Raw genomic sequence first — 25,968 nt, forward strand, 5'->3', positions numbered from 1 at the left:
GATAGATCACTATTTCCACTTTCTTCATTGTGCGAGCATTGGATTACCACCTAATGACAAGGTTATTTATTTGAGAAGTGCTAGAGAGTATCAACTGTAGTGGTGCATACAATGCACACACTACGTGGATGGCTCTCATCCACTTATTATTTTTTTTTTCTTCTTTCAAACACAGCGGCTTCTCTCTCTCATCTTTCTCACCGGCGTCTCTCTCATCTCCGCTCTCTCTCATCTCTGCTCTCTCTCTCTCTCTTCTCGCTCTCTCTCATCTCCGCTCTCGCTCTCTCTCTCATCTCCGCTCTTGCTCTCTCTCGTCTCGCTCTCTCTCCTCTCTGCTCTCTATCTCATTTCTGCTCTCGACTTCTCTCGTTTTCGCTCTCTCTCATCATTTCTCTTATCCATCTCTAATTTTAAATTTAACAAACGTGGTGTAGATTTTGACACATAATGTGTACAAAAATGACTGCTATGAATAGTAGCTTCTACTAATAATATTTCTATTTATTTATATATGTAAATAAAATTATTTATGTAATTACAAAGTTTAAGAAAAATGGTTATTTTTGCCTACTTATAGAAAATAACATTCCAAGAGAGGTGGCACTGTAAACTCACAATCCTGTGTAAAGGGATTGATATGTAAATTCAAATTCATGGGTATCTGAATTGAAGAGACCAGTGAAGTGGAGTAGGAAGCCTTCCTCTCGGAAGTAAGATAATCCTGGAACGGCTTAATTAGACCACACTCGGAATTAGAATTAGAATTAGATCTCATCTTATCTTCTTACAAACTGCAAAGAGCTTTTATCAACATTCAATCACCCATCAAAGGAGACATACGCAGATATTTTTCGGAACTGAATACTGCAAATATTGTTATAATTTTTTTTTTTTATAAGCAAGAAACTTTATTGAATGAATGAAACTAGGCAACGCCCATGTACATAGAAAGTATACAAAAGAGACTTCAAATTACATTCTAGAAAGCTGAAAAGAAAGCAATAACACATGAACATTCCCTCCCTTTAATACAATAGCAGCCAACCATTGAACTAAAGAAAATATTGTGATTATGAAACAAAAAAGTACCTGAATCACTTGGCCTAACTGAACAACCCCAACAAACTACCTAATTATGTGGGACACTAAGCTATATTTTCTGCTAATAACACTATATTACAAACACAACATTTCTTTTTTTGACAAGTTATTACAAACATTACATTTTGCCAACAAAAGGAAAAAAAAAAACAAACAAACAAACAAACAAACAAACCTAAATAATCACATATAGGGCTTTTCTGTACACTAAGCAGGATTCCCACATACATTTAAACTTCTTGTCTGCATACAGGGCATGAACCATGTTTGATGAGCCATTTATCCACACATTTCAAGTGAAAAATGTGGTGACACCGGGGCAGGGTCCTAACAATTTCTCCCACTTCAGTATCCTGCAAAATGCACATATAATTATGGCTGAATTGCAATAATATTAAGAAATTAACTTTCTAATAAAAACTAGCAAATTCAATTTATGAAAAGATCATTGCAAAACCCCTACTAACACGGCCCCTGCTATCATAACTACAACAGAACATGAATGAACATTGTGAGATCCTAATCTTTGCAAAAAGAGTAACACCTGCAAACAGATTGTACAACAGATATTTTGTGCTCCCTTGATTTCCTCCAATATCACATGACACGGTAATTTCTTCAGTGAATCCTCTGACAACCCTCTGGATGCAACTCCACCATAAACACCATGCATCTCATCGTAGCCTATATTAACAATGCCATCCTGCCCATTCCAACAAAAGACCATTTTGAAAGTTAACGCTCAAGATAAGTTTACCCAAATACAAGCTTTACAACTAGCCAAATTGTAAAAGATAGATCTAATAAAGCTAAGGCATTCCCAGAAAGAGATTATCAACCAAAGGGTATATAGATTATCAAAAGAACCACAGATAGAACGTCAAAAAACATTATGACACCTGAAAATAGTTACACTATTGCTCATAAATAATTCAATGAATGGCCACGTGCAGAGTAAGTTTAATATGCATGGTGGAAGAATACACAGCATATTTGTTTTTTTTTTTTATAATTAAACAAATTATATTGATCAAAGAATAGGCAAAGCCATGTACAGAATTCTAGAAGATAAAACAAAAAGAAGCCCCTAGGCTAGGTATGCGCATTAAAATCATGTAGGTCTATGCCATTGAAATCAACAACAATGGCTCATGTACATAGTGCTCTAAAAAATAAATCTTTAAGCCCCTCCAGCGATCTCTCCTTGTCTTCAAACATTCGGTCACTGCACTCCTGCCACAAACACCACATACATATAGTGATCATCTTCCAAACAGCTATAATCTGTTGAACACCTCCTAGATTTGTCCAGCTGGCCAGAATTGCCACCACCGTCTCCAGCATAACCCAAGCCAAGTTTAATCTACTGAACACCTCATACCATAATACCCTAGCTGTCTCACAATAAAGTAAAAGATGATTTACAAACTCGCCCCGTTCTCTACACATACAACACCAATCTGTAATGATTACTCTTCGTTTCCTCAGATTGTTAGTTGTGATAATCTTCTCCAATGAGGCTGTCCACACAAAAAATAAAAACTGCTTTGGGGGGCGCCTTATGTCTCTAAAGCCTCCTTCACAGGAACTGAATATTGGGTCCTTGTGTGAGAGCCTTATAATAAGAACAAACCGAGAATACCCCTTAGAACCGAGAATGCCATCAAAGCAGTTTGGAAAATGATATTTATCTGTATTATGTGGTGCTTGTGGCAGGAGCGCAATGAGTGGACGTTTGAGGACAAAGAGAGATTGATGGTGAAGCTAAAAGTTTTCTTTTTTAGAATTCTTTGTACTTGGACCATTGCTGTGGACTTTAATGGCATGGAACTTCATGATTTCTTAGTTTCTAATGCGCCTACTTAGATAGGGCATATGACTTTTGTAATTGGCAGTTTTTGCCCATTCTTTGATCAATAATACTTACTTATAAAAAAAAAAAAAAAATACCCCTTTACCAGCGGGTATCCACCACAATACATCTTCTTACTAATTGCTCGGTTTTATGGAGTACAAGAGGCTGTAAAAATCTGCAAAACTACTCATTTTCCAGTCTTGTGCTGCCCTACTAAAAATGATGTTCCAGTGGACTTGCTCCCCTGATCTTTCCACGACTTCCGCCACCGATACATCTTTATCATTTGCAAAATGGAAAAGTGATGGAAATACCTCTTGTAAAGGACTATTATCGCACCAAGTATCTCCCCAGAATTTAATCCTGGACCCCTCCCCCAACTGAAGTCGAGTGTGCCGATTCAAGACCTCCCATCCTCTTCTAATGTGTTTTCACAATCCCACTCCATGCGCCCCTCTTACTTCTTTAGTGCACCCCCCCCCCCTCCTCTCTCTCTCTCTCTCTCTCTCTATCATAAGCCTCCATATTTGCTCTCAATCACCAAGTTCTATAGGGCTTTCTATCATAAGCCAACATATTTGCTCTCAATCACCAAATTCTATAGGGCTTATGGTTCCTTATGATATCTCCACAGCCATTCGCCAAGTAATGTTCGATTGAAAATCCTAATATTTATGATGCCCAATCCACCATTAGAAATGGGGTGGCATATCGTCTCTCACTTGACTAAGTGAAACTTGAACTCCTCCCCCACTCCACTCCACAAGAAATCCCATTGGAGTTTCTCAATTCGAGACGCCACACTTGCAGGTATAGGAAACAATTATAGAAAATACGTTGGTAAGTTGGATAAGGTACTTTTAATCAAAGTAATCCTACCATCTTTCGACAAATATATCATTTTTCATCATGTCAGTCTTTGCTCTACTTTCTCAATCACACCATCCCATAAAAAGGATGCTCTTGAGGGAGCTCCCAACGGGAGGCCCAAGTAAGTCATAGGAAGTGAAGCATTTACACCCCCAGCATATTGGCCAACTGTCGTAAATAGAGAACTCTTTCAATTGGCATCATCTCTGATTTGTCGAAGTTCACTCTTAAACCGAATACTGCTTCAAAGCAAAGGAGCAAGGCCTTCAGTGCTCAGATCTAATTATGATCAGCCTCACAAAAGATAAGAGTATCTTATGCAAACAACAAATGGAATATGTTAATGATTCCCCTCTCCAGGGTTCTAATCAAAAAGTCATCCACAAAACCATTAGTAACCAAAGCCAAAAGTCATCCTGCTAAGCGCCTCCATCACAATAACAAACAACAATGGCGATAATGGATCTCCTTGTCATAGGCCCCATGTTTTATGAAAAAAACCGGCTGGACTACCATTTATCAACACTGAGAATTTCACCGTTGATATGCACCAACGGATCCATGACCGCCACTTCTCTCCAAAACCACACCTCCCAAGGAGATAAAGAAGAAAATCTCAATTAACGTGATCATAAGCCTTCTCCATATTGAGCTAGCAAATTATCCCTGTTGTGTCAACCTTCATTCTACTATCCAGACATTCATTGGCAATAAGAACCGCATCTAGAATTTCTCCCTTTTACAAAAGCATTTTGGGATTTTGTAATGATCTTCTCCAAAACCTCACTTAGCCTGTTCGCAAGCACTTTAGATATTATCTTATATACCCCATTCACTAAGCTTATGGGCCGGAACTCCTTAATCTCTGTAGCCCCCACCTTCTTTGGTATCAACGCAAGAAAAATGGTGTTAAGGCTTTTCTCAAATTTACCAACCAAGAATAGCTCAAACACCTTCATCAGATCTTCTATTAACACTTCCCAACAAGTTTGAAAGAAACCCATTGAAAAGCCATTAGGCCCCAATGCCTTGTCTTAAACCATTTTCCTAGGGGTGGGCAGCGAGGGCCCGGCCCCATCCGCCCCGTCCCAGCATGAAGGACCCATAGCGGGAGCGGGGGGCAGGCTGACCCCAACGGGGCCCCGCCCCGCACCCCGCTCTGCACAGTCCCAAAAATAAAAATAAAAATAAAAATAAAAAATTATTTTTTATATTTATATAAATAATTTATATAAATATATATAATTTGTTAAAAACTTAAATTCAAGTTAATGGATTGTCTTGGCCTCCTATATAAAGGTTGGCCTAGAAGGCCAAACCAATCTAAAATAAAACTCTAATGAGTTTATATTTTTTTGAATAAAATTTATAATTATATTATATTATAATTTGGGTCTAAAATAAAATTTAGACCCAAAAAAAATTATAAATCCAGTGAATCACTAGATTGAGCGGGGGGTGGGGTGGGGCTGAAACCGCACCCCCCCCCCCCCAGGCGCATGGTGCGGGGCGGGGAGGGGGTGCCCCGGCCCCTCACCATGCAGGGGGTAGCACCCCTACATTTTCCTCACTACTTCGTAGACCTCCGCCTCCTCAAAGGCCCCCTCCAACCGAGATACATCATCTGATCCGATGGAATCAAAAGCAAAACCATCAAGGGTAGGTCATCATCCCACCTGCTCAGTTATTAGCTGCTCAAAGAAATCAACTACATAGTTATCGATTACCTGCTCTTCCCAACACTCAACCCCGTCAATTTTCAACATCTCAATGTTGTTGTTTCTTCTATGGGAGTTGGCAACTCTATGGAAAAATTTCGTACTTCGATCTCCTCCCCTTAGCCACAAGGCTCTCGACTTGTAAGAGGTTGAGTTTCATGTAGTCTCTCTAACTCTTGGATTTCCATCACCATGCTTTTCTTACGCTCCCATGTATCTCCAAAAGACTGCGTATTCCAAAGCTTCAAATATTTTTTTAGTGCTTTCAGTTTATCCGCTAAGATGAAGCTAGTGGTATCCTAAATCTGATACAAGGACCACCATTGTCTCACCCTTTCTACAAAGAGTAATGCTAGAGAGAAGCCACTATAGTAGTGCACACTTTGCACTCACTGCGTGACTGCTTCTAGTTGATTGTTCCCAACACTCAATTGGGGAGATGTGTGGTCTAGATGATGCCACATCATGTGTGCAAAATAGATGCTCCCAATAGTGGCTTCTATCTATATTTATTCTTCTACAAAACCTTCTGATTTTAGCCACATGTTTTCAAATTTGAAATACCAATGCCTTCGTTAGAGACCACCACAATCAAGCATGATAGGCCAATGATCCGAACAAAGACAAGGCATACGCTTTTGCCATACCTCCAAAAAGTGACTCTCCCATTCTGGTGACATTAAAAAACGGTCTAGTCGAAACCAAGTCTGATTATTAGACCGCGTGGCTAAACCCCTTGCTAAAGGCAAATCCACGAAATTCAAGTCAAATATGCACTCCGAAAACTCAGTCACTGCAGGCCGCAATCTTCTATTCCCCAAACACTCGCTTGGGAATCTTGTTACATTAAAATCTCCCTCAACACACCAAAGGAGGTCCCACCAGCTATATACTTCAACTAGTTCTTCCAATAATAAACTTCTGCTGTTGTCTAAATTTGGACCACAAACACCTGCAAAAGCCCACAAAAAGTTATCAGATACACTCTTGAAAGAGCATGCCACCGAGTATTGCCCTATAAATTCCTTCATTTTCTCCACCACCCTTCTATCCCACATCACCAAAACACTTCCTGATGCCCCAACAGAGGCCATATAAACCCAACCCACATGGACACAACTCCATAAATTTCGCACAATTCTTCCATCAATCATTTTCAACTTAGGCCCCATTTGGATTCAGAGATGAGTTGAAATGGTTTTAGATAAGTTAAATAAAATATTATTAGAACATTATTTTTAATATTATTATTGTTTTGTGATTTGAAAAAGTTGAATTGTTTATTATATTTTGAATGAAAATTTGAAAAAGTTGTAATGATGAGCTGAGTTGATGTGAGTTTTAAATCCAAACGGGGTCTTAGTCTCCTAGAGACAAACAATGTCTGTATTCCACTCACGAAGCAGGTTTCTTATTTGAAGTCGCTTATTAGCCTTGTTGAGTCCGCGAACGTTCCACAACACTATTCTGGGTTTCATTGGGGGAAGGTCAGCCCCTTCCCTTTCGACTTGCCCTTGCTAGAGCTGCCCTCAGAGTTCATAGACCAAGTCAGCCTCTTCATCTTACACTTTTTTTTTATCCAGCTTTTCTATGACCTTGGTGCCCCGCTTCAATAGCTGTAAGCAACGCCATAAATTGATCCTCATACCCTTTGCACTCCAATCACACAACTTTTTGTAATTCTTTTACCTTATGAAAAACCCAATCAGAGACATTACAGTGGACTGGTAACATGTAATTCAGGGGGATAGGATCACCTCCTGCAAATCAGCAGTGTGCCTTGGGTCTCCTCCACCAAGGAAATATCATCTAAACCCAACTGTCCACTTAGTGCCTAGGCTAGACTTTGGGATTTTTCTTCATGTTACTGCTCCCTATCGAAAAGCAGAAAACCATCAGAGCTCACCCCATCTTCATCGTCCAACTCAAAGGCCTCAAGGAACTATGCAGGTGAGAGAACTTAAGTGGGACCAGGTCCCACAACACAGATCGGCAGACTCTGTCCTCCCTTCAAAGGAGAACCACCACCCTATGCTGCCAAAGAAATCGTTTTGGGCTCTACGGTCTTATTCTGCTCTTTCGGCTCTTTCTGGCCTTCATCGAAGAGCATCACTGTCTTCACCGGCGTTGTCTGTCCTTTCTTCGACAGTGAGACACTGCTATCTTCACTATCCTCTTTCGAGGCAACTATTTTGGGCTCATTGGGCTTGTTCTGAGCATACGCTGCTCTCTGGCCTTCATCGGAAGCCACCACCGGCCTTGCCGGCGTCTTCTGTGTCGCCGGCGGCTGGTCCTCCAACACCAGTGTACGACGTGGCGTGGTGGCTAGTGGCCGAGCACCACTAGTGCCCCTGATTGAGGCACTTGAACAAACCTGCCATCTGGTTTTTTTGGGGGCTTGGGCCCATTAGCTTTTTTGGGCTGAGGCCCAACCCTGGCTCCCTCCCCCTAGGCTGAGACCTGCTAAGTGGGCCCATAATGGGCCTCAGGAAGCCTGCTACCTATTTCCATCCCCTTCCTTTTATTCCCCCCCCCCCCTTTCCTTAAAACACCCAACACTTCTCAGCACTTCTTCCATCAACTTCTGCAAATTCCACATTTGTTCCTACATTTCTACCAGAGAATGTCGCACATCAACTTCTTCCTGGCCGACACCCACCTTGCCACAGCCCACTATTCATACAAGAGGGGCTCAATGCATATTGCTAACCTTGCATCTCTCACCACAGTCCCCACCTCCCTGTGCTTTGAGCCGCGCCGCATATACAAGGGCCTCTTTGTAGGACCTAGTGTTCTAGTTCCTCCATTGGTCTCCACCATGCGAGCCACCCCTGTATCTTTCCAGAGTGTACTCCCATAAGACTTCCCTTGGTCTCCTCCTCCTCCACCCCTTCCCCCTCTCCCCTTCAGGTACCATAAAAAAGTTTCTTCTCCCTCCTTGGCAGTACTCTGCAACCATCAAGTATCGCCCACGCCTATTTGAGCACCTTTGTGCTATAAAATTGTGGTATCCATCTCTACTTGCCGTATAAAAATTCCTCCACTACTCCTCCAAGCCATTTCACCATATTTTGTCCTAGCAATAGAGTTGACTCTCCTTTCCATCCTCTCTGTAATCCTTAACAAACCACCCTCCTTCACCAATATAAAATGTTTTGATTCTATTACTATCTCTCTAATGAATCCCATCATAACTGTAATACTATTCAGCCATTAACGCACCATCAAAACAAAGGATTCTACGTGTTTTTTGCATGTGTACAGAGAGAGAAAGTGTTCAGGAGCGAGAAAAATTTTGTACTTAGTAGATCTTCAACTAAAACTCACCAAAAATACAGCATATTTGTTTCATCAAATATTGAGTCTTTAATGATAGAACAGATGCGTAGGTATGTAATATTAAAAGTTTTAATACAACACCATCAGAAACCTCATACCGATAATGTCGATCAAATATCGTTAAATTAAATTAAATTTTCCAGGAATTTAAACTATTAATCTTTACTTTCCACCCCTAAACCCTTAGGACATTTTGATGCAGTCAATTTTTTTTTTTTTTTATAAGTAACAGATTATATTAATAAGAAAGGCATAGCCCAAGTATAAAGGGGATATACAAGATTTACGCAGTCAAGATTTTTCCACATCTTGCAAAACTGAAATACCCATGGAATGTTAAAAAGAGAAAAACATATTGAGTAGAAGCATCTTATCTAGAAGAAAAAGCACAAGGGAAGATGAGGTAATTAGTTTTTTCAATTTACTTCATTAACCAACCTACAAAATAAAGACAGGACATAAAGTGAAGAAAAATCAAAGTACTGATAATTGATCAGCATTCATCACGAAGTGGAAAGATGCAATCCTGAGACCAAAATTTACAGTTTCCATGAAACAAGAAGCCTGATTATAGACTGGAGTTGATCACAAAGCAGAAAGATATAATCTGGAAACCAAATTGGCAGTTTCTATTAAGTAAGAAGCCCATCCACTTGCTACCACCCCAATATGTTGGATGTGTATATGAACATCCATGAATTCAACAACTACTGCCTACTGCTTTATGAAATTTTGTAAGGCAAAGAAAAAATATTCCATAGGAGGGCAAGGAAATAAGAGTAAAAACCTGCCAACCGTAAGCAGTTAACATTGCTGGTGTAAATTGTTCCTCTACAAACCTCCCACGAAAAAGCTCCTCTATGAAATCTGCCTGGACCCAAAAGGTAGACAACTGATCCATATTAATAAGTTAAGACAAGAAAACTTTTCACAAATACTAAGAAAGCTCTAAGGTAATAAAATGTGAGAGAATGGATTATAGCAGTATATATTTCATCAGGAGGGAGAAAACTGATCCTTAGCCAGATTGAGGAGAACCACCACGCCACCTCCACAAAAACTAATGAAATTCTATGATGCTGTCACCTGAAAGAATAAACTTCTACAAACACAGAACTGTCTATAATCCCAAACATCAGGCTGCAAAGTTTATGTAAGGGCCTGCAACTATTTTTACTGTTTCGTTGATTGGCCAGGTTTTGAAACCACGACTCAAAACAACTTTTATCTGTAAAAGTGAGTGTCATTTTTTTTTTTTTTTTTGAGATAAGTAGTCAAGTCTTTCTGTGGCATCCCACGGTGTTCAAGACCTTCCTTGCCATTTTTTAGATTGCATGAGAAAATGATGCAATGATAGCCAATCTCTTGGTCTTTTCTAGTGGCTCCTCTCAATGGAATGTAGAATTCATTAAGGCAGCCCAAGACTGGGATATGGAGACTATCACAAAGTTCTATGAGGCATTTGTATTCTGTAAGCATGACAGAGGGTACCATAGATAATATGAGCTGGAGCCCCTCCAAGAAAGGTAAATTCACGGTCAAATCATTTTACCAAGTTCTAACAAGCCCTGGAATGACCATGTTCCCATGGAAGAGCATATGACAGACGAAAGCTCCTTCAAAAGTAGCTTTTTTTATATGGACAGCATCTCTGGACAAGATCCTCACCACAAATAATTTAAGGAAACATTGAGTAATGGTGTTGGATTGGTGTTGTATGTGTAAGAAGAATGATGAATCAGTAGATTATTTGTTTTACGTTGCGAGGTGACCAGGACCATGTGGGATGATTTTTCGCAAGAATTGGATTGTTATAGGTCATGCCCCTTAGACTGGTGGATTTCCTTGCAAGCTAGAGAGACCTCCGAGGCAACTCACAAGTGGTAGTGATCTGGAGAATGGTTCTTATATGTATGTGTTGGTGCATTTGGCGGGATAGAAATGATAGAAGCTTCGAAGATCATCAAAGAACAATGGATGAGCTTAAAGTTAGGTTTTTATGGGCGGGGCTATTGTTTGTAATGGGCTAAATGTCCATGATCTTCTATTTTCGATTGTAAACTCTAATTAGGTTATTCTAATGTATACTTCCTGTGTACTTAGACTTTGTCTACTTCTATGAATAAAACTTCTTGATTACCCATAAAAAAAAGACAACTTGGCCGAAAAAACCAACCATTGATGATGAGCTCCGTGATCCATATCGTTCTAAAGACCAGTAAGCACGGGAAGCCTCCAGAACCTCTACAGAGAGCACAGCCCCAGCGATGGCACCAAGTCCAGCTCCTCGGAGGATACCACTATCAGAAGCCTTGCCTGCTAGAGCACCAGCAATTGCTCCTGTGAAAGCTCCAGCTGCAAGAAGAATACATAAAGATACATCAGTAAACGCAATGAGATAACACAACAAGAATTACAAATACAAAGTTACATCCCTTCCCCATAAAGAATCCAATATGGTTTCTCTTTCTTTTTCATTAATCGTAAATATCACCAGGTTAGACAATAAATTACATCAACCCACAATTATAAACCTCCCCAAAAAAAAAAAAGATGAAATTGTTGCAATTTTCATCGTCAATAATGAGTCAAATGAGTTCGGAAAAATATTATAGTCCCTAGTTCACCGAGAGAGAGAGAGAGAGAGGCCAGTAACAGCAGGATTTCATTTCTAAAAGTTTTCTTAGTATGATGAATCAAAATTCATAAACAACCGAGATAAAAACTGAAAACTACACACAACATACCCAAACTTACAACAGAAGAAAAACAACGAAATCTCAGCGAACAATAACATGATCATCAATTTGCGTATACATTTCAGCATAGAAAACATTCAAGCCCATATCCTGATTTAGAATTTCAGTCAAATCCCACAATTATATATAGCTCAGTTCCTGCCAAATGAAAATTTTACAAAATCAAATTACCAACAGCGAAGAAGCCCGTAAGAGCTCCGGACACAGCGTAGACGATCAACCGAGGTAAAGAACGAAAAGCCCTAGCCCCATCAAACCCTGTATTCTCCATGATGGGAAGGTACGGCCGAACCCACCTCGAAACGCAGGAACCACAGGCGTCCGAGCCGCACCAGAAGTGGCTACAAGAGTTGTGACCACCGAGTGACCGAGACGTCACATTCAGTCATATGCAGGGAAAAGAAGGAAAAAGATGGGGAATCCTACAGATTCTCGGATTCTGCGAGAATAAAAGAAGCCCTGGATTTTGGGTTTAAGTGGAATCAGTGGCCATGTACAAAACGGAGAGACAGAGAAACGGAGACCTGGGATTTCGGAGGGAGGTCGTTTGGGTCCTTGTGTTATGGTTAGACAGCTCAGAGAACTTTTAACTACGAAACTGGTGATATCTAGGAATGAGTTAGGTTTCGTAGGTTGGTCTATTATAACTTATTATTATAATTTATTTAAATTTTAATATAAAATATAATAAATAATTTAAAATTTTTAAATCTTAAAATAATAATATTATTAAAAAATAATATTCTAACAATATTTTATCATCTCAACTTAACTCAATTTAATATTTAAAAATAACTTAATTCTATTCTTTTATTTTCTCACACATCTCACACCCGGGTGAAGTTGAATTCTTTTTATTTTTTATCTAAAAACATTCGTTGCACTTTCCCCTCTCATTAGCGTTTTACCCACCCCTCCTAAAATCCTGAATCATCCCCTCTCCTCTTCATCAACTACCCCACACCCAAAATCCAATTCTCTCTCACTGTATAGATCTATATCTTGAATTTTCCTCAAGCACAAAATTTAGCTTTTATAAAATGATTTAATTTGTTTTTTCTATGCAATGTGGAAGCTAGAAGTAGATTAAAATGAAATGTTGATGCTTGAGATAGAAGGATTTGATTTTTTTTTTTCCTTTACATTACTTAGATTTTAAATATTTAACTCAAATTTTGGCCCAATTTTTTTTCTACAACGAGTCGGATGTCTAACCCAGATTTTGAATATTTGACATTTCATTCTGTTGTGTTTAACGTTTGAGATAAAATCATCTGTGTCTAGAAATGCATTGGTTGGGCTCCTTAACTCAGTCATCCAAACATTCTCATGTTTAGAGAGAGAGAGAGAGAGAGGGGATTGGATTTTGGGTGCGGGGGGCTGACATAGAGGGAAGGGGATGATTCGGGATTTGGGATGGGGTAAAACGCAGATGGAAGGGGGAAGTGAAACGAACGTTTTGAAAAAAAAATTAAAAATAAGTCCACCTCACCCGGGTGTGTGGTGTTGGAGAAATAACGGACTTAAGAGTATAATTACTCCGTATGAAGATGATGAATAGAATTTTTCATACGAATACCAATTAATGTATGTAACATCATTTGGGATTAGGAGGGATAAAATATCACAGACCTAACATGGCCTTCCAAGCCCAGCCTAAGGGTGGTGTTCTCATCAGGAGAAAGGAGTAAGGGAGGGAAAATAAATGGTGTCGGGAGAAAAAAAATGAGATGTGATATAAAGGAGAATAGATGTGATATAAAGGAAATATGGACAGAGGATAAAAGAAAAGAACCAGACAACTTCAAGGGGCTTCCAGACTAGAACTTCTCATTCAGCTTCTTCAACCTCGCGACGGGAGCTCCAAAGAGAATATCTCCACGAGAAAATAGATATATGATCTCCATTGTACAGCGAGGATGAGAGACCATGAGAAACTGTAAAAACAATCATATTATAGTGGATTCTCTCCCTCAAATAACCCGTGAACGTAAGCATTATGCATAATCACGTAAATCTATGTATCTTCATCTCTTTTATTTTCCTTATATTTATTTCATGTTCAATGTCATGGATGTACATACGGATGTTGTACAACCGCACTGGACTACCGCCAGGGGCTCCAAACCACACTGATCGAGACCCAAATTATAGCAGCGGGCCGAGAATTCTCCTTCCGGTCTATTATGCGATTTTTTAGCATTAATAGTTGGCGTTGCCTATGGGATGTAATTTACTTTCTATACCGGAAATGGAAGAATGAAGATTTTCTAACACGCTAAATAATCTCTAAAAGAGCAGATAAAATTTTTCCAGATAAGTATTCTCGTTCTTTTGACTTTTATTTTTATGAATAACACTATCACAAAAATTGGGCGAATAAACACTTTTCTCACCCATGTGGTTGCTCGGGAAAATGAGCAACCCAACCACTTGAGATACGAATACACTATGCACTATGCACTTAAGAGTCATGTGCATGTCGGACATGCATCACGGTATAGGAGTCGAGATCGAACCCATTGTAGGAAAAAGCATTGTACACAAAGAGCATTGTTCACGCAAGTCCATAGTGCACCAAACGCACTGTTCACTTAAGTGCACGGTGCACTCAATGCATTGTTCACGTATAATATGCACACTCGTTGCGCAAGGCACAGCTTCACAATGGGCGCAAGCCCACCGTGCACCGAGGAAGCTCACAGAGGTTGGCATAACGAGTAGCTCTTCCCATATGCGGCCATCCCTCCCAAGGTCACTCTTCCCATATGCGGCCATCCCTCCCAAGGTCACAACGTCCAACGTCCAAGGCTCTACAAAACTCCTTCACCTGCCAACGGTAAGCTTGGCGAGGCTGCCAGTGGCCACCTCTAAGGCCGCCATCGATTTCAGCTGCCACGATAATGGTCGCCATCCACGGAGGCAACACACGCAGCATGCACTGGGTGCTAAGGATTCTCACGGACTACGAAGTTCTCCAACGACCACCACCACGCTGGCGACTGCTTCACCTGTTGACATCCACCTCTTGGGCCACCGGCAATTTCTGTCGCCACAAGAGCGGCCATCATCCACGAATGCAACACATGCAGGGTGCACCACGTGCTAAGGATTCGCACAGACTGCGAAGTCCTCCAGCGGCCACCACCACGCCAGCATTTTCTGTCGCTGATGTGGTAGTCCTCAAACGCAGAATACACAGGTGGGGACCCTTCCCACCAGTCACTCAGCAGAAGACGACGAGCCCCGGCCACATTGTGAATTGCTCGACCATTGATCTTTCTCGGCCACCCGTGGAGGGCTCACCTAAGTGCTTAGCTTGAGCATTTGCGCTGCTTGAGCAACTACTCGACCTAGGCAATAAATCAAACATAGGTCCCAAAGCCACCGTCCACTCCTCGCCAAAGTTACAAGGCCACGGCTGAAGCTCACCTTCTTCAGCCTAGAAGCCACGAAGCGCAAGGGTGCCCGCCAATATGCATGGCAAGCACGATGCCAGCCACCTCTCATGACGAGCAACCTCTTGCTCGCCACGAAGCGTCCTCTCTCAAAACATGCAAACATCACAACGTGAGAAAATAAAATTTGGCTAGATTCGACAAGATACAAGAATCTATCCATGCAAGTCTTTCTAGCAAGCACCCACCATGGTACGTTGCATGGCCCATGCGACATACTCCACCGACCACCACCTCTCTCGGTCAACAGCCACATAGAATTCCTAAGACACAGCTAGCCCGGCGACAATGCTTTACACAACCATAATGAACTCTGCTCGAAGATGCAATTAAAAAAAAATAGAGAGATGAATGAAACAACAACCAGCAGCGAGCAATTTCAGTCAAGCAAAAATCGACTCTTGTCTCCCTCAAGATTTATGTGAATTTCATTTTTACTAACAAAATTGGTTTTTGTGGTGTAAAACATCAGCTACCCAGCCCCACTCGGGGCACCTCTTGAAAATCTCAATATGTCTCCATCGGAATAAACTACTTGGTAGTAACATGCGTGCGAACAACTCCCCCAACAACAAATAGTCTTAGCGAGAGAGAGAGAGAGAGAGAGAGAGAGAGAGAGAGAGAAGAATAAGAAGAAAAAGAAAAAGAAGAAGAATAAAAGTCAGCGATGGACAAACTCAGTCAAGCGAAAATCAGAAACAACGGCATTGCCGCCCTGTCTCTCTCCACCAAACTCCTTGAGGTTTTGCTGGAGTCCCATTGTCAGCACACCTCGAGAACATACTTTTTCGGGACTCACCAGCATAACGCGGGACACTGGATACACTACCCTGCTCAGTCTCGCAGGCACCCCGGACCTTCATCATTTTCGAAATAGGGTTGCCCATAGGCCTCGTTGTCGCGCTTCAAGCTTGCACCACACTCCAATAAGACGATTCAGGCTTGCAAAGCTCACACTTGTGATTGGGGATTAATGATTGTCTATGCTAACCAGTCTGGCTTTTGCATCACAATCAAGCAACTTCTCCATTACCTTCCTTTTGAGAGTCAACAAGTAGGTCTAGTCTTTCAACCGCCTGACCTCCCTCACGGCAAAGCGCAGGTCTAGCCACTCTGCTGCTCGACTACTTTACCTACCACATGGAAACGAGCATCCGAGCTCCACAACTGCCTCACATGGGTTATCTCTAGGAATAAGTTGACAGGCTCGGCAACTACTTAAGATGGACTCATGGGATCGACGGGCTCCCTGACCATTTAGTGTGGGTTACTAGAAACAAACTATAACACTAACAGCAAAATGGGAACATAAAAAACGATTCACATCGAAAGGGAAAAATCTGATAATGCTATCGAAAACAAAAGCGTTGAAAGAATAAATTATATCTGCTAACGTCAAACGTTCATGCAAAAGAACTCAAAACCAACTCTTACCTTCCTCATGAGAGTCAACAACTGAGTCTAGTCTTATAGCTGCCCGACCAGCCACATGGCGAAGTGCAGGTCCAGTCGTTTCACTGCCGACTTCATTACCTTCTAGTTGAGTATCAACCGGCGGGCCCAGTCTTTCAACTGCCCAACCTCCCTCACGGTGAAGCGTCAGTCCAACCTCTCGGCTACCTGACTATTTTACCTTTCCGTTGAGGGTCAACAGGTGGGTCTAGTCTTATAGTTGCCCTACCTGCCTCACGGCGAAGCGCGGGTCCAGTATTTTGGCTTCCCAACTTGTGACACCCCTTCCCAAGGTTAGGTGTGTTACGTAATTTTCATATATAACTTAGCAAGGGATCTCATATTTAATAATATGAAATTAATATTTATTTCATAAAATGAATTGTCTAATAAAATGTCTTCCAAAAATATTAAATGAATAAACTGAATACAATTTGTGTTATAAAAGTAATTTTATTTTAGAAAGTTTGAAATTAAATCAATTGCTCCTAATCCTGGTCTGCCTGCTCATGTTCATCATTCTCACTTGGGTAGTTAAAAATATGAAATAGAAAATGAGTTGAAGACTCAGTAAGAAATTCATCATAATGTAAACGTAATAAATATAATAATTTTCATGCTCTTAATGATTTAATTTATCTAAATGATCTGACTTAACCGACTAATTTAACTGGCCAACACTCTTTAACTCTGTGTGTAAGGTTATGCACCAGCTCCACGTCCCGTTACAACAAGGGGAGTTGTTGATAGTATTTTGGCATACTATGGTGGACCACACTTGAGTCCATGGATTGCACATCCACCCTAAAACTGTATTGGTACCATACATCTGAATGATCAAATGATTAAAATGATATGATCTTATCTTATACTTGAACTTAAGATAGCTTATGTGTCTTATGCGACGTGAAATACATTATATACATACTGATATAAATAATTGTAAATTTCTGAATCTGTATATGATGCCGAATAACATGATCATGTGATGTGCTTGATGACATGCTTGCATATGACATGAGTGGTACATAAAAAAAATTGTTACCAAAGAATGAGCTCTAATAATAATTTATATAAGCTGAACGGTAATGATTCTAATTTGTTATCAAATTACTTATCTCATATCGCAAATTCTAAAATCTCACTTTGTACATCGTTACCTATACGGAATACCATATGTCACTAATTTCCTAAAAAATGTCGTAACATTCGATTTAATTAAATTGATATCATAGAGAATAATTTAATATGAATAATTTAATAAATATTCTTATATATGGTAAAATTAAGATATAATAATATGATTCAAAAGTCACAACATATACCTTTATTTTTCAATTAATAATATAGCATAATAATTTTATCAAAATCCAATAAAATAGACATTGGAAATTCATTCTACTATGTAATTTATTATCGTAATCAAATCATAAATGAATATTTAATATAATTTAAATTGTATACAAGGTATAAATGTCAACTATATGCAACAAGGACCAATTTAAAACTAAGTCAACATATTATATCTGTAAGTAAAAATAGGTCAATGTAAAGAAACCCATTTTAAACACATTTTGTCATGCCCACACAAAAGTTAAAAATGTACAACTCCAAATAGTTCAAAATACATTTTACAAAAACTAAAAAGTGGAGTAAAAAAGGTTGAAGTGCATTATTTTGAAATAATAAAAAAGTTTGCAGGGCTTATGGGAAAGTTGATACACAACAAAAGCTCAAATAGTAGTTTTTTAATTAACTAAAAAGCATGAAAGGCTTTATGGAAAAATGGAACTAAGATAGAAATGGTAATACACACAAAACCAAAAGGGCAAAAATGGAATTACACAAACAATGAGGCTTTAGCTTCTATAGACTTTTTACTGAAGTTAAAATATATCGTGTGAAGGGTAATTTGGTGATATACAAAGAGCTGCAGGGCTTTATTGGACAAAGTTAAAATAAAAGTGAAGGATATTCGACACAAATGCACGAAAACATAAAGAGATGAACACTGAAGAAGAAATGCATCATGCGAATCAGTGAGGTGCTCGGGCTTACCGTGAGAGAAAGCAGAAGTCGTGCAACGACGGATCTGGGTGGCTAGATAGAGATTAGCGACTGCAAAACAGAGATATCAACCTGGTCTTACCGAGAGGATGATGGAGTGCAACAGTGGTGGCTAGTTATTGGAGATCAACGGCGATGGAAATTCTGAGAGATAAGTGGGATATGTGTCGTTAGCTTGAGAATGAGAGGGTCAAAAAGGAAGAGAGTGTGTGTGCAACAGTTCAACTCATCTAGGGACAACATGCGGTGGTGGGTTTGGTGAAGATCGACAGCGGTGGAAAACACTGTGAGAGGCCTCTGTTTGTGACGAAATACCAAGAGAAGAAAAGAACAAAAATACATTTAGTCTTGATAGTGGTTATGAAGAAGGAATTAGGTAGAGGAAGTGTGTAAATTGACGAGAACTTACAACGAAAGAGATGGGAAGCGACGAAGTTGGATGGCAATCTATACCAGTCATGGTTGGGGTCTCCTTTGAACGGGGTGGTGGAGAAGCACGAACTCGATGTGCTTTATATTTTCATGTGAGACGGAGTTTGATTTCTCAATTGAGTTTGTGTTGTTTGCTGTGTCAATGTGTTGAGGAGTTGACAGAGGGAAAAATATATAGTTGGAGATCGGAGTTTGACATGTTTAAACTAGAGTGGTTCTAAGAATTTCCAATGGGAGGGGGACTCGATAGAGTCACGAGATCAGAGAGATAAGCATGGAGGAAGTGGTCTTGGTAGTTTGAGTCATGGGGGAAGTGCAGTTTGAATTAAATACGTTTAAAAACATAAAGAAGTAAAAATCTTGACACTCTCAATTCATGATTAGTAATTGATTTAAAAATATTTATGAAAAAACTGAGATAAGTAAACAGATAAATACTTTAAAAATAATGAAAATAATAATAATAATAATAATATAATGAGTAAATTTAATTTATTGTCCAAATTTTGAACTTGTATGTTACAAATTCTCCCCCCCTAAAAAAATAATCTCGTCCATGAGATAAAACGTACCTCGTTTAGAATAGGTAGAGATACTTCTCTCTCATGTCGTCCTCATGTTCCCAAGTGGCTTATCTCTCGTTGTGATGACTCCAAAGAACTTTGACCATTTGAATAGTTATATTTCTTAGCACTTCTGGGCTGATATTCTCATTGGAGCTTATTCATAGGTGAGGTCGTCTTGAATCTGAAGGGGCTCGTACTCTAATACATGTGTTGGACCCGGGGCATACTTTCGTAACATAGAGACATAAAAAACATTGTGCATTGACGATAAGTGAGGTGGAAGTGTTAGTCTGTAAGTAAGGAGACAGAGGCACCATGCGACTGTCGCTCCAAGTGGCCAGACTGAGGTCAACTACAGCGGATTCCATGCATGGTGGCGGGGACCTGGTGCGGCATGGGGATGACGAGAGGTGATCAGCCGACTATTTCTATGGCTGTCCCAGTATTCAGTGGCGGCTAGTTTGCGCGTAGAGATACCCTATTTCGGGTGTAGCAGAACATGGCACTATCGTTGGCTATTTTCGATGGTTGGGCGATGGTGAATCTCGGAGGAGACGTGTGATGGTGCTCTTTCATTGGTTGTCACGGCAGTTCAACGTGATTAGAGATGGTTGTTTGCCAAGCTAGGATTACGTTGGTGCTGCCCATGGTGGTGTTTGTTGGCTCACGGTGGCTTTTTCCCTGGTTGTGACTCTATTATGAGGTTAGGGGCTGAGGGAGGTGTCGTCACGTGGCTGGGGGCGTAGAGGATATTTTATGTGTGATGGGTTCCTTTGATCAACGTCGGTGGTTACTTCCATGGGTGGTAGCGGCGAAGATTTACAAGCATGGCCGGGCTAACATGGTTGCTTCCGTGAGTGGTAGCGGCAAAGATTTACGTGCATGGTGGGGCTAACGTATGCTGCTCTATTTTTGGGTTGTTAAAACAGAGGTGTTTTGTGTGTGTAGAATCGAGGATCCTATGAGGTGCACCATGGCAGTGAAGGGGATAGAAAGTGGTTTCGTGGTGGCAGCGTGGATGCTTGGCTAACGTGATGGCGGTGGTTGTCGAATGTATAAGTTGAGGACGAAACCATGAAGAAGGCAGCAGCAGACATGCATGAATTTATCTGCTGCTTCTGGAAAAGAAAACCCTAGTAGATGAAGATCAGGAAAATGAATGTATGTGAAGCTAAACTAAATTGAGTGGTTTGCTACGAATCTGCAACGGTTTCACGTTTCAACGTGGTTGGGTTATATATAATAATTAATAATTAAAATTAATAACAATAATAATAACCTCAAATAATAACAGCATAAAACTTTCCAAAGTTTGGAGTCTCTAAAAATATTTCAATCCTAAAATCTTTAAAAATAAAATAACATTGTGATCCTGGGCCAATGGATCATGGGCCCACATCTCCAATGTGTTACTCTAATTACACTTGTCTAGCATCCATGTCTAGCTCTTAACAATTACCTTAATATACGCTTAGAGACATCAATCAAACTCCAAAAATTTCATGGCATTCCTAATATGCTTATTGGATCTTTAAACCTATCAATCATCTTCTCCTTATAAACATTAAATCTCCATACCCGAAAATATATTGACTTCACAATTTCTTTATATAACTCTATTGCTATGAAACTCCACGATACATGAAAATTTCCTAAAATCAGTTGTCCTCATTCATACCAAGCAAGAGAAATCACATTACCTAAAGTAATATACTTTCCATCCGTCATTGGGAAATACCAACACCATATACAAACTTATGTCATAACTTCAAACCTACTCGACACATTCCTAATTTTCTCAACTAGAAACTTCTTAAATGTAGGAAAATTTCCATTCATTCTCATGAACAAAATTCACCATAAATATTAAAAGCAAAAGCATTTTAGTTTCACCTATGAAACTCATCTGGTCTAGAAGTGTACACAATTTCTAAATTGTCTACTTTGGGCTCATAACCAATCCAATAGTAATTAGCTCAATCAATTACAAAGTCTTAACCATATTGACATGTAACTCTAGTACACATAATATCCATAAAATTCTAAATATCTATGCTACATAAAATTATCTGGTGCCAGGTGTCGTATTCTAAATTAACCAATAACTAGTATGTCAAAAACTTAAAACAATAATAATAACAGTAACAACATCATAGTACTATCTACTGAAAGCTAATAAACGATTTATCTTAATCTGAAATATTCTAATAACTCTTGAGTGAGCTAGGAGCATCCTAGGTGATTTTATCTTAGAATTAATAAAATTGTTTTTTTTTAAAAGTCTGCAGAATCTCTTGACCAGTGCTGATACCAAATTGTAACACCTACTTCCCAAGGTTAGGAGTGTCACATAATTTTCATAAGATATAACTCAACAAGAGATCTCATATTTATAATATGAAGTTAACATTTATTTCATAAAAAGAATTGTCTAATAAAATGTCTTCCAAAAACATTAAATGAATAAACTAAATAAAATTTGTGTCATAAAAGTAATTTTATTTTAGGAAATTTGAAATTAAATCAACTACTCATTCTAATCCTAGAATGCTTGCTCGTGTTCATCATCCTCACCTGGGTGATTAAAAACATAAAATAGACTAAAATGAGTCGAAGACTAAGTAATAAATTTATTACAACGTAAACATAATAAATATAAGAATTTTCATGCTGAGAGCTCAAATCATGACTGTTCATGCTGATAGTATTCAGACATACTATGGTGGATCACGCTTGAGTCTGTGACCTTCACACCCACCCTGAAACTGTATTGGTACCATGCATCTGAATGACCATCTGATTAAACTAATACGATCTTATCTTGCACTTGAACTTAAGATAACTTACGTGTCTTATGCGACGTAAAATGCACGATATACATAATGATATAAATAACTGTAAATTCCTAAATCTAAAGATGATGTTGAATGACATGACCATATACTATGCTTGGTGACATGCTTGCATATGACATGAGTGATACATAAAAAAAATTGCTACCAAAGAATTGGCTCTAATAATAATTTATACAAGTTGAACTATGACGATCCTAATTTGTGATCAAATTACTTACCTCGTATCGCAAATTCCAAAATCTCACTTTGTAGATCGTTATTTATACGAAATACCATATGTCACTAATTTCCTAAAAAATGTCATGACATTCTATTTAATTAAATTGATATAATTGAGAATAATTTAATATGAATAATTTATAAAATATTCTTATATATGCTAAAATTAAGAAATAATAATATGATTCAAAAGTCACAACATATTCCTTTATTTTCCAATTAATAATATAGCATAATAATTTTATCAAAATCCAATAAAACAAAAATTGGAAATTCATTCTACTAATTAAACTTGATTATACTTAAAATTCAAATTCTTGTAATTTATTATTGTAATCAAATCGTAAATGAATACTTAATATAATTTAAACTATATACAAGGTATATGTGTCAACTATATGCAACAAGGACCAAATTAAAACCAAGTCAACATATTACATCTATAAGTAAAAATAGGCCGACGTAAAGAGATCCATTTTAAACATATTTTGTCATTTCCACACAAAAATAAAAAACGTACCACTCCAAATACTTCAAGAGATATTTTATAAAAGCTGAAAAGTGGAGTAAAAAAGGTTGGAGGGCATTATTTTTAAATAATAAAAAAAGCTTGCAGGGCTTATGGGAAAGCTGATACACGACAAAAGCTCAAATAGTAGTTTTATAATTAACTAAAAAACGTGAAGGCTTTATGAAAAATTGAACCAAGATAGAAATTGTATACACGACAAAATCAAAAGGGCAAAAATTAGATTACAGAAACAATGAGGTACTTTTAGCTTCTAGAGACTTTTTACGAAAGTTAAAATATATATTGTGTGAAGGGTAATTTGGTGATATGCAAAGAGATGCATGGCTTTATTGGACAAAGCTTAAATAAAAGTAAAGAAGATTTGACACAAATGCATGAAAACATAAAGAGACGAACATTAAAGAAGAAAGACATATTGCGAATCAGTGAGGTGCTTGGACTTATTAACAGTGATGTATTAATGATGGCGGATCTACATAGAACTTGAGGGGGCCCAATTTTTTCAAAATTCAAAATAGCCCCTAAATGGCGTTCTAAAGATCACTTGATAGTTACTACGAAAAAAAAATAAATTCTAAATATCTCATATTGTTCAAAAATCTAAAACCGAGATTAGTTGTGTTTTAAAATTTTATTTTTATGTTATTTGCCAAATTATGGAGATTTAATTTTATATACAGTTATGCTTTATGATTTTATAATATTTTTTCATTTTACATAAGCATCTTGTACCGAAGAAAAGTTAGTCCCCTAAGAAAATTTGATGGTTCCGTTATTGCGTATTAACATACCAACTTGTGTGTGTGTGTCATGCGTGTGTGTGTATATATATTATATATCGAAATTCGAAACAACTTAAAAGTTTTCAAATCCAATAATATTGTTGAATATGTTTTTAATTTAATGTAAGTTATAGCATTGTTCTTGGATAAAAATGAAAAGCATGACATCATCATGCATGTTACGTACCCAACCAAAACCCGACATCACCTCATGCTTACTTGCCCTAGTCAAATGCTACGCGTTGTACATTCTTAACTTTACTCTCTTCCTGGCCTCTTCCATACACGGTGGGCGGATTATCGGTGGTAGATTTCTCGAACCTTTAACGCCTCATGCAAGCACAACAAAGAAGCCGCCGCAAACTGCATGTCGTGCACACAACGTCCTACCCACTCATGGGTTTCAAACTTGATCTCGACAACTCCAATATAATATATGTACGTGTATATATATATATATGATATAGAGGCACCCTTTTTCAAATGAAACTCAAATCGTGAGACACCATAAATTAAGTACTGAATGATATTCGGGATCCTATCATCATAAATTAAAGAGAAAAAGATATTTACAATTATAAATTATATAATTGCTGTATAATTACTTTAAAAAAAATGAATAAAATATGAGATTTATATAAAAAAAATTAATTTTTTAATAATAGATCCTACTCTTTTTCAAAATGATTACGAGTTATTTATATATTTTATAATTATATGTAGAATTACTCTTCAAATAAAATGATACGGGACATTTTTGTAATGGGCTTAGTCTGGGCGCGTTTTGTATTGGGTTTAACATTTATACAATGGTGTTAAATGGTGTGTTTTGTACCATTTAGTAATATTACTGGGCGTTTTACTATGTTTTGTTGTATGAAAGGGTAAACTTGAAGAAGTTTCTCAGTATATTGAAGGGAGGTTGAGTTTTCCTAAAAAATAAACTCATTCTTGATTTTCTTGAATTCTTGATTCCGTTTCTTCATTTCGGGTGAGTTTGGTTACCAAACTCATCTCAACTCATCATTACAATTTTTTCAAATCCCAATACAAAATATAATAAATAATTTAACTTTTTCAAATTTTAAAATAATAATAATATTAAAAAATAATATTCTAACAATATTTTATCATCTCAACTCAACTCAACTCAACTTACTTCAACATCCAAACACAACCGAGTCCATGTTCAGCTAGTACTTCTCTCCTAACATCAATTTAAAAATATTATAAAATTAAAATATTATTAGAATATAATTTTTATTTTAAAATTTAAAAAAGTTGAATTATTTTTTATATTTTATTTTAAAATTTAAAAAAATTATAATAATGAAATAATGATTAAATAAAAAAATAAAAAAATATTTATTTTTATAATATTTGAATGTTGAAATGAAATGAGATAGAACCATCTCTTTTCTATTCCAAAAAGTTTGATTGAGTTGGAGGAAATGTACGGTCAACAACTTATTCAGGATTCATTGCGGGAATCCATTCAAATACATTTGAATTTGGGTCTAAAAGGAGATGGAGACGTAGAGATTACGACAATGCCCTCCTCTATGTTTAGGAATTGCTTGTAATTTTGGTTTTAATGGAAGCTAGCTTTGGTTGTACATAACGGCAAGGAATGTGATACCTCTACTCCTACATCTCAATATCTCATATTCTAGTATTGCTGGATTGGACTTGTCTATATGCACGTTATTTATTGTGAGACATTATAATTATTTAAAAAAAAAAAAAACCACCCATACTTTTTTCGATATTAATGTAACTGTCTTCAATGTAGAACTGAGAATCGATAATGTTGGAGTCGGAGTCGAATCTGACCTCTAACTCCAATTCGCGTAGCCTTCGACTCTGGCTTATTGGAGTAGAGTCCAATTTTTAAATTTTTACTTAGTCTTACTTCAATAATGATTTGGGTGAGTTAAAAACATAAATGTATTGACACATTAAA

At 38.0% G+C, this 25,968-nt stretch overlaps 1 protein-coding gene across 1 annotated transcript; it reads right to left on the reverse strand.

The window, feature by feature from the left end:
* Positions 1 to 952: 952 nt before the first annotated feature.
* LOC109013304 (NEP1-interacting protein-like 2) lies at positions 953 to 12,287 on the reverse strand. Its single transcript, XM_018995340.2, has 5 exons — positions 11,814 to 12,287; positions 11,060 to 11,238; positions 9,671 to 9,754; positions 1,646 to 1,804; positions 953 to 1,454 (listed from the first exon to the last, which is right to left on the reverse strand). The coding sequence occupies exons 1-5, from the start codon at positions 11,911 to 11,913 to the stop codon at positions 1,332 to 1,334; spliced, it is 645 nt and encodes a 214-aa protein (XP_018850885.2). The 5' UTR covers positions 11,914 to 12,287; the 3' UTR covers positions 953 to 1,331.
* Between the last annotated feature and the right edge of the window lie 13,681 nt (positions 12,288 to 25,968).

The sequence above is a fragment of the Juglans regia genome, chromosome 2 (assembly GCF_001411555.2).
Source record: "Juglans regia cultivar Chandler chromosome 2, Walnut 2.0, whole genome shotgun sequence".
Lineage (NCBI taxonomy): Eukaryota > Viridiplantae > Streptophyta > Magnoliopsida > Fagales > Juglandaceae > Juglans > Juglans regia.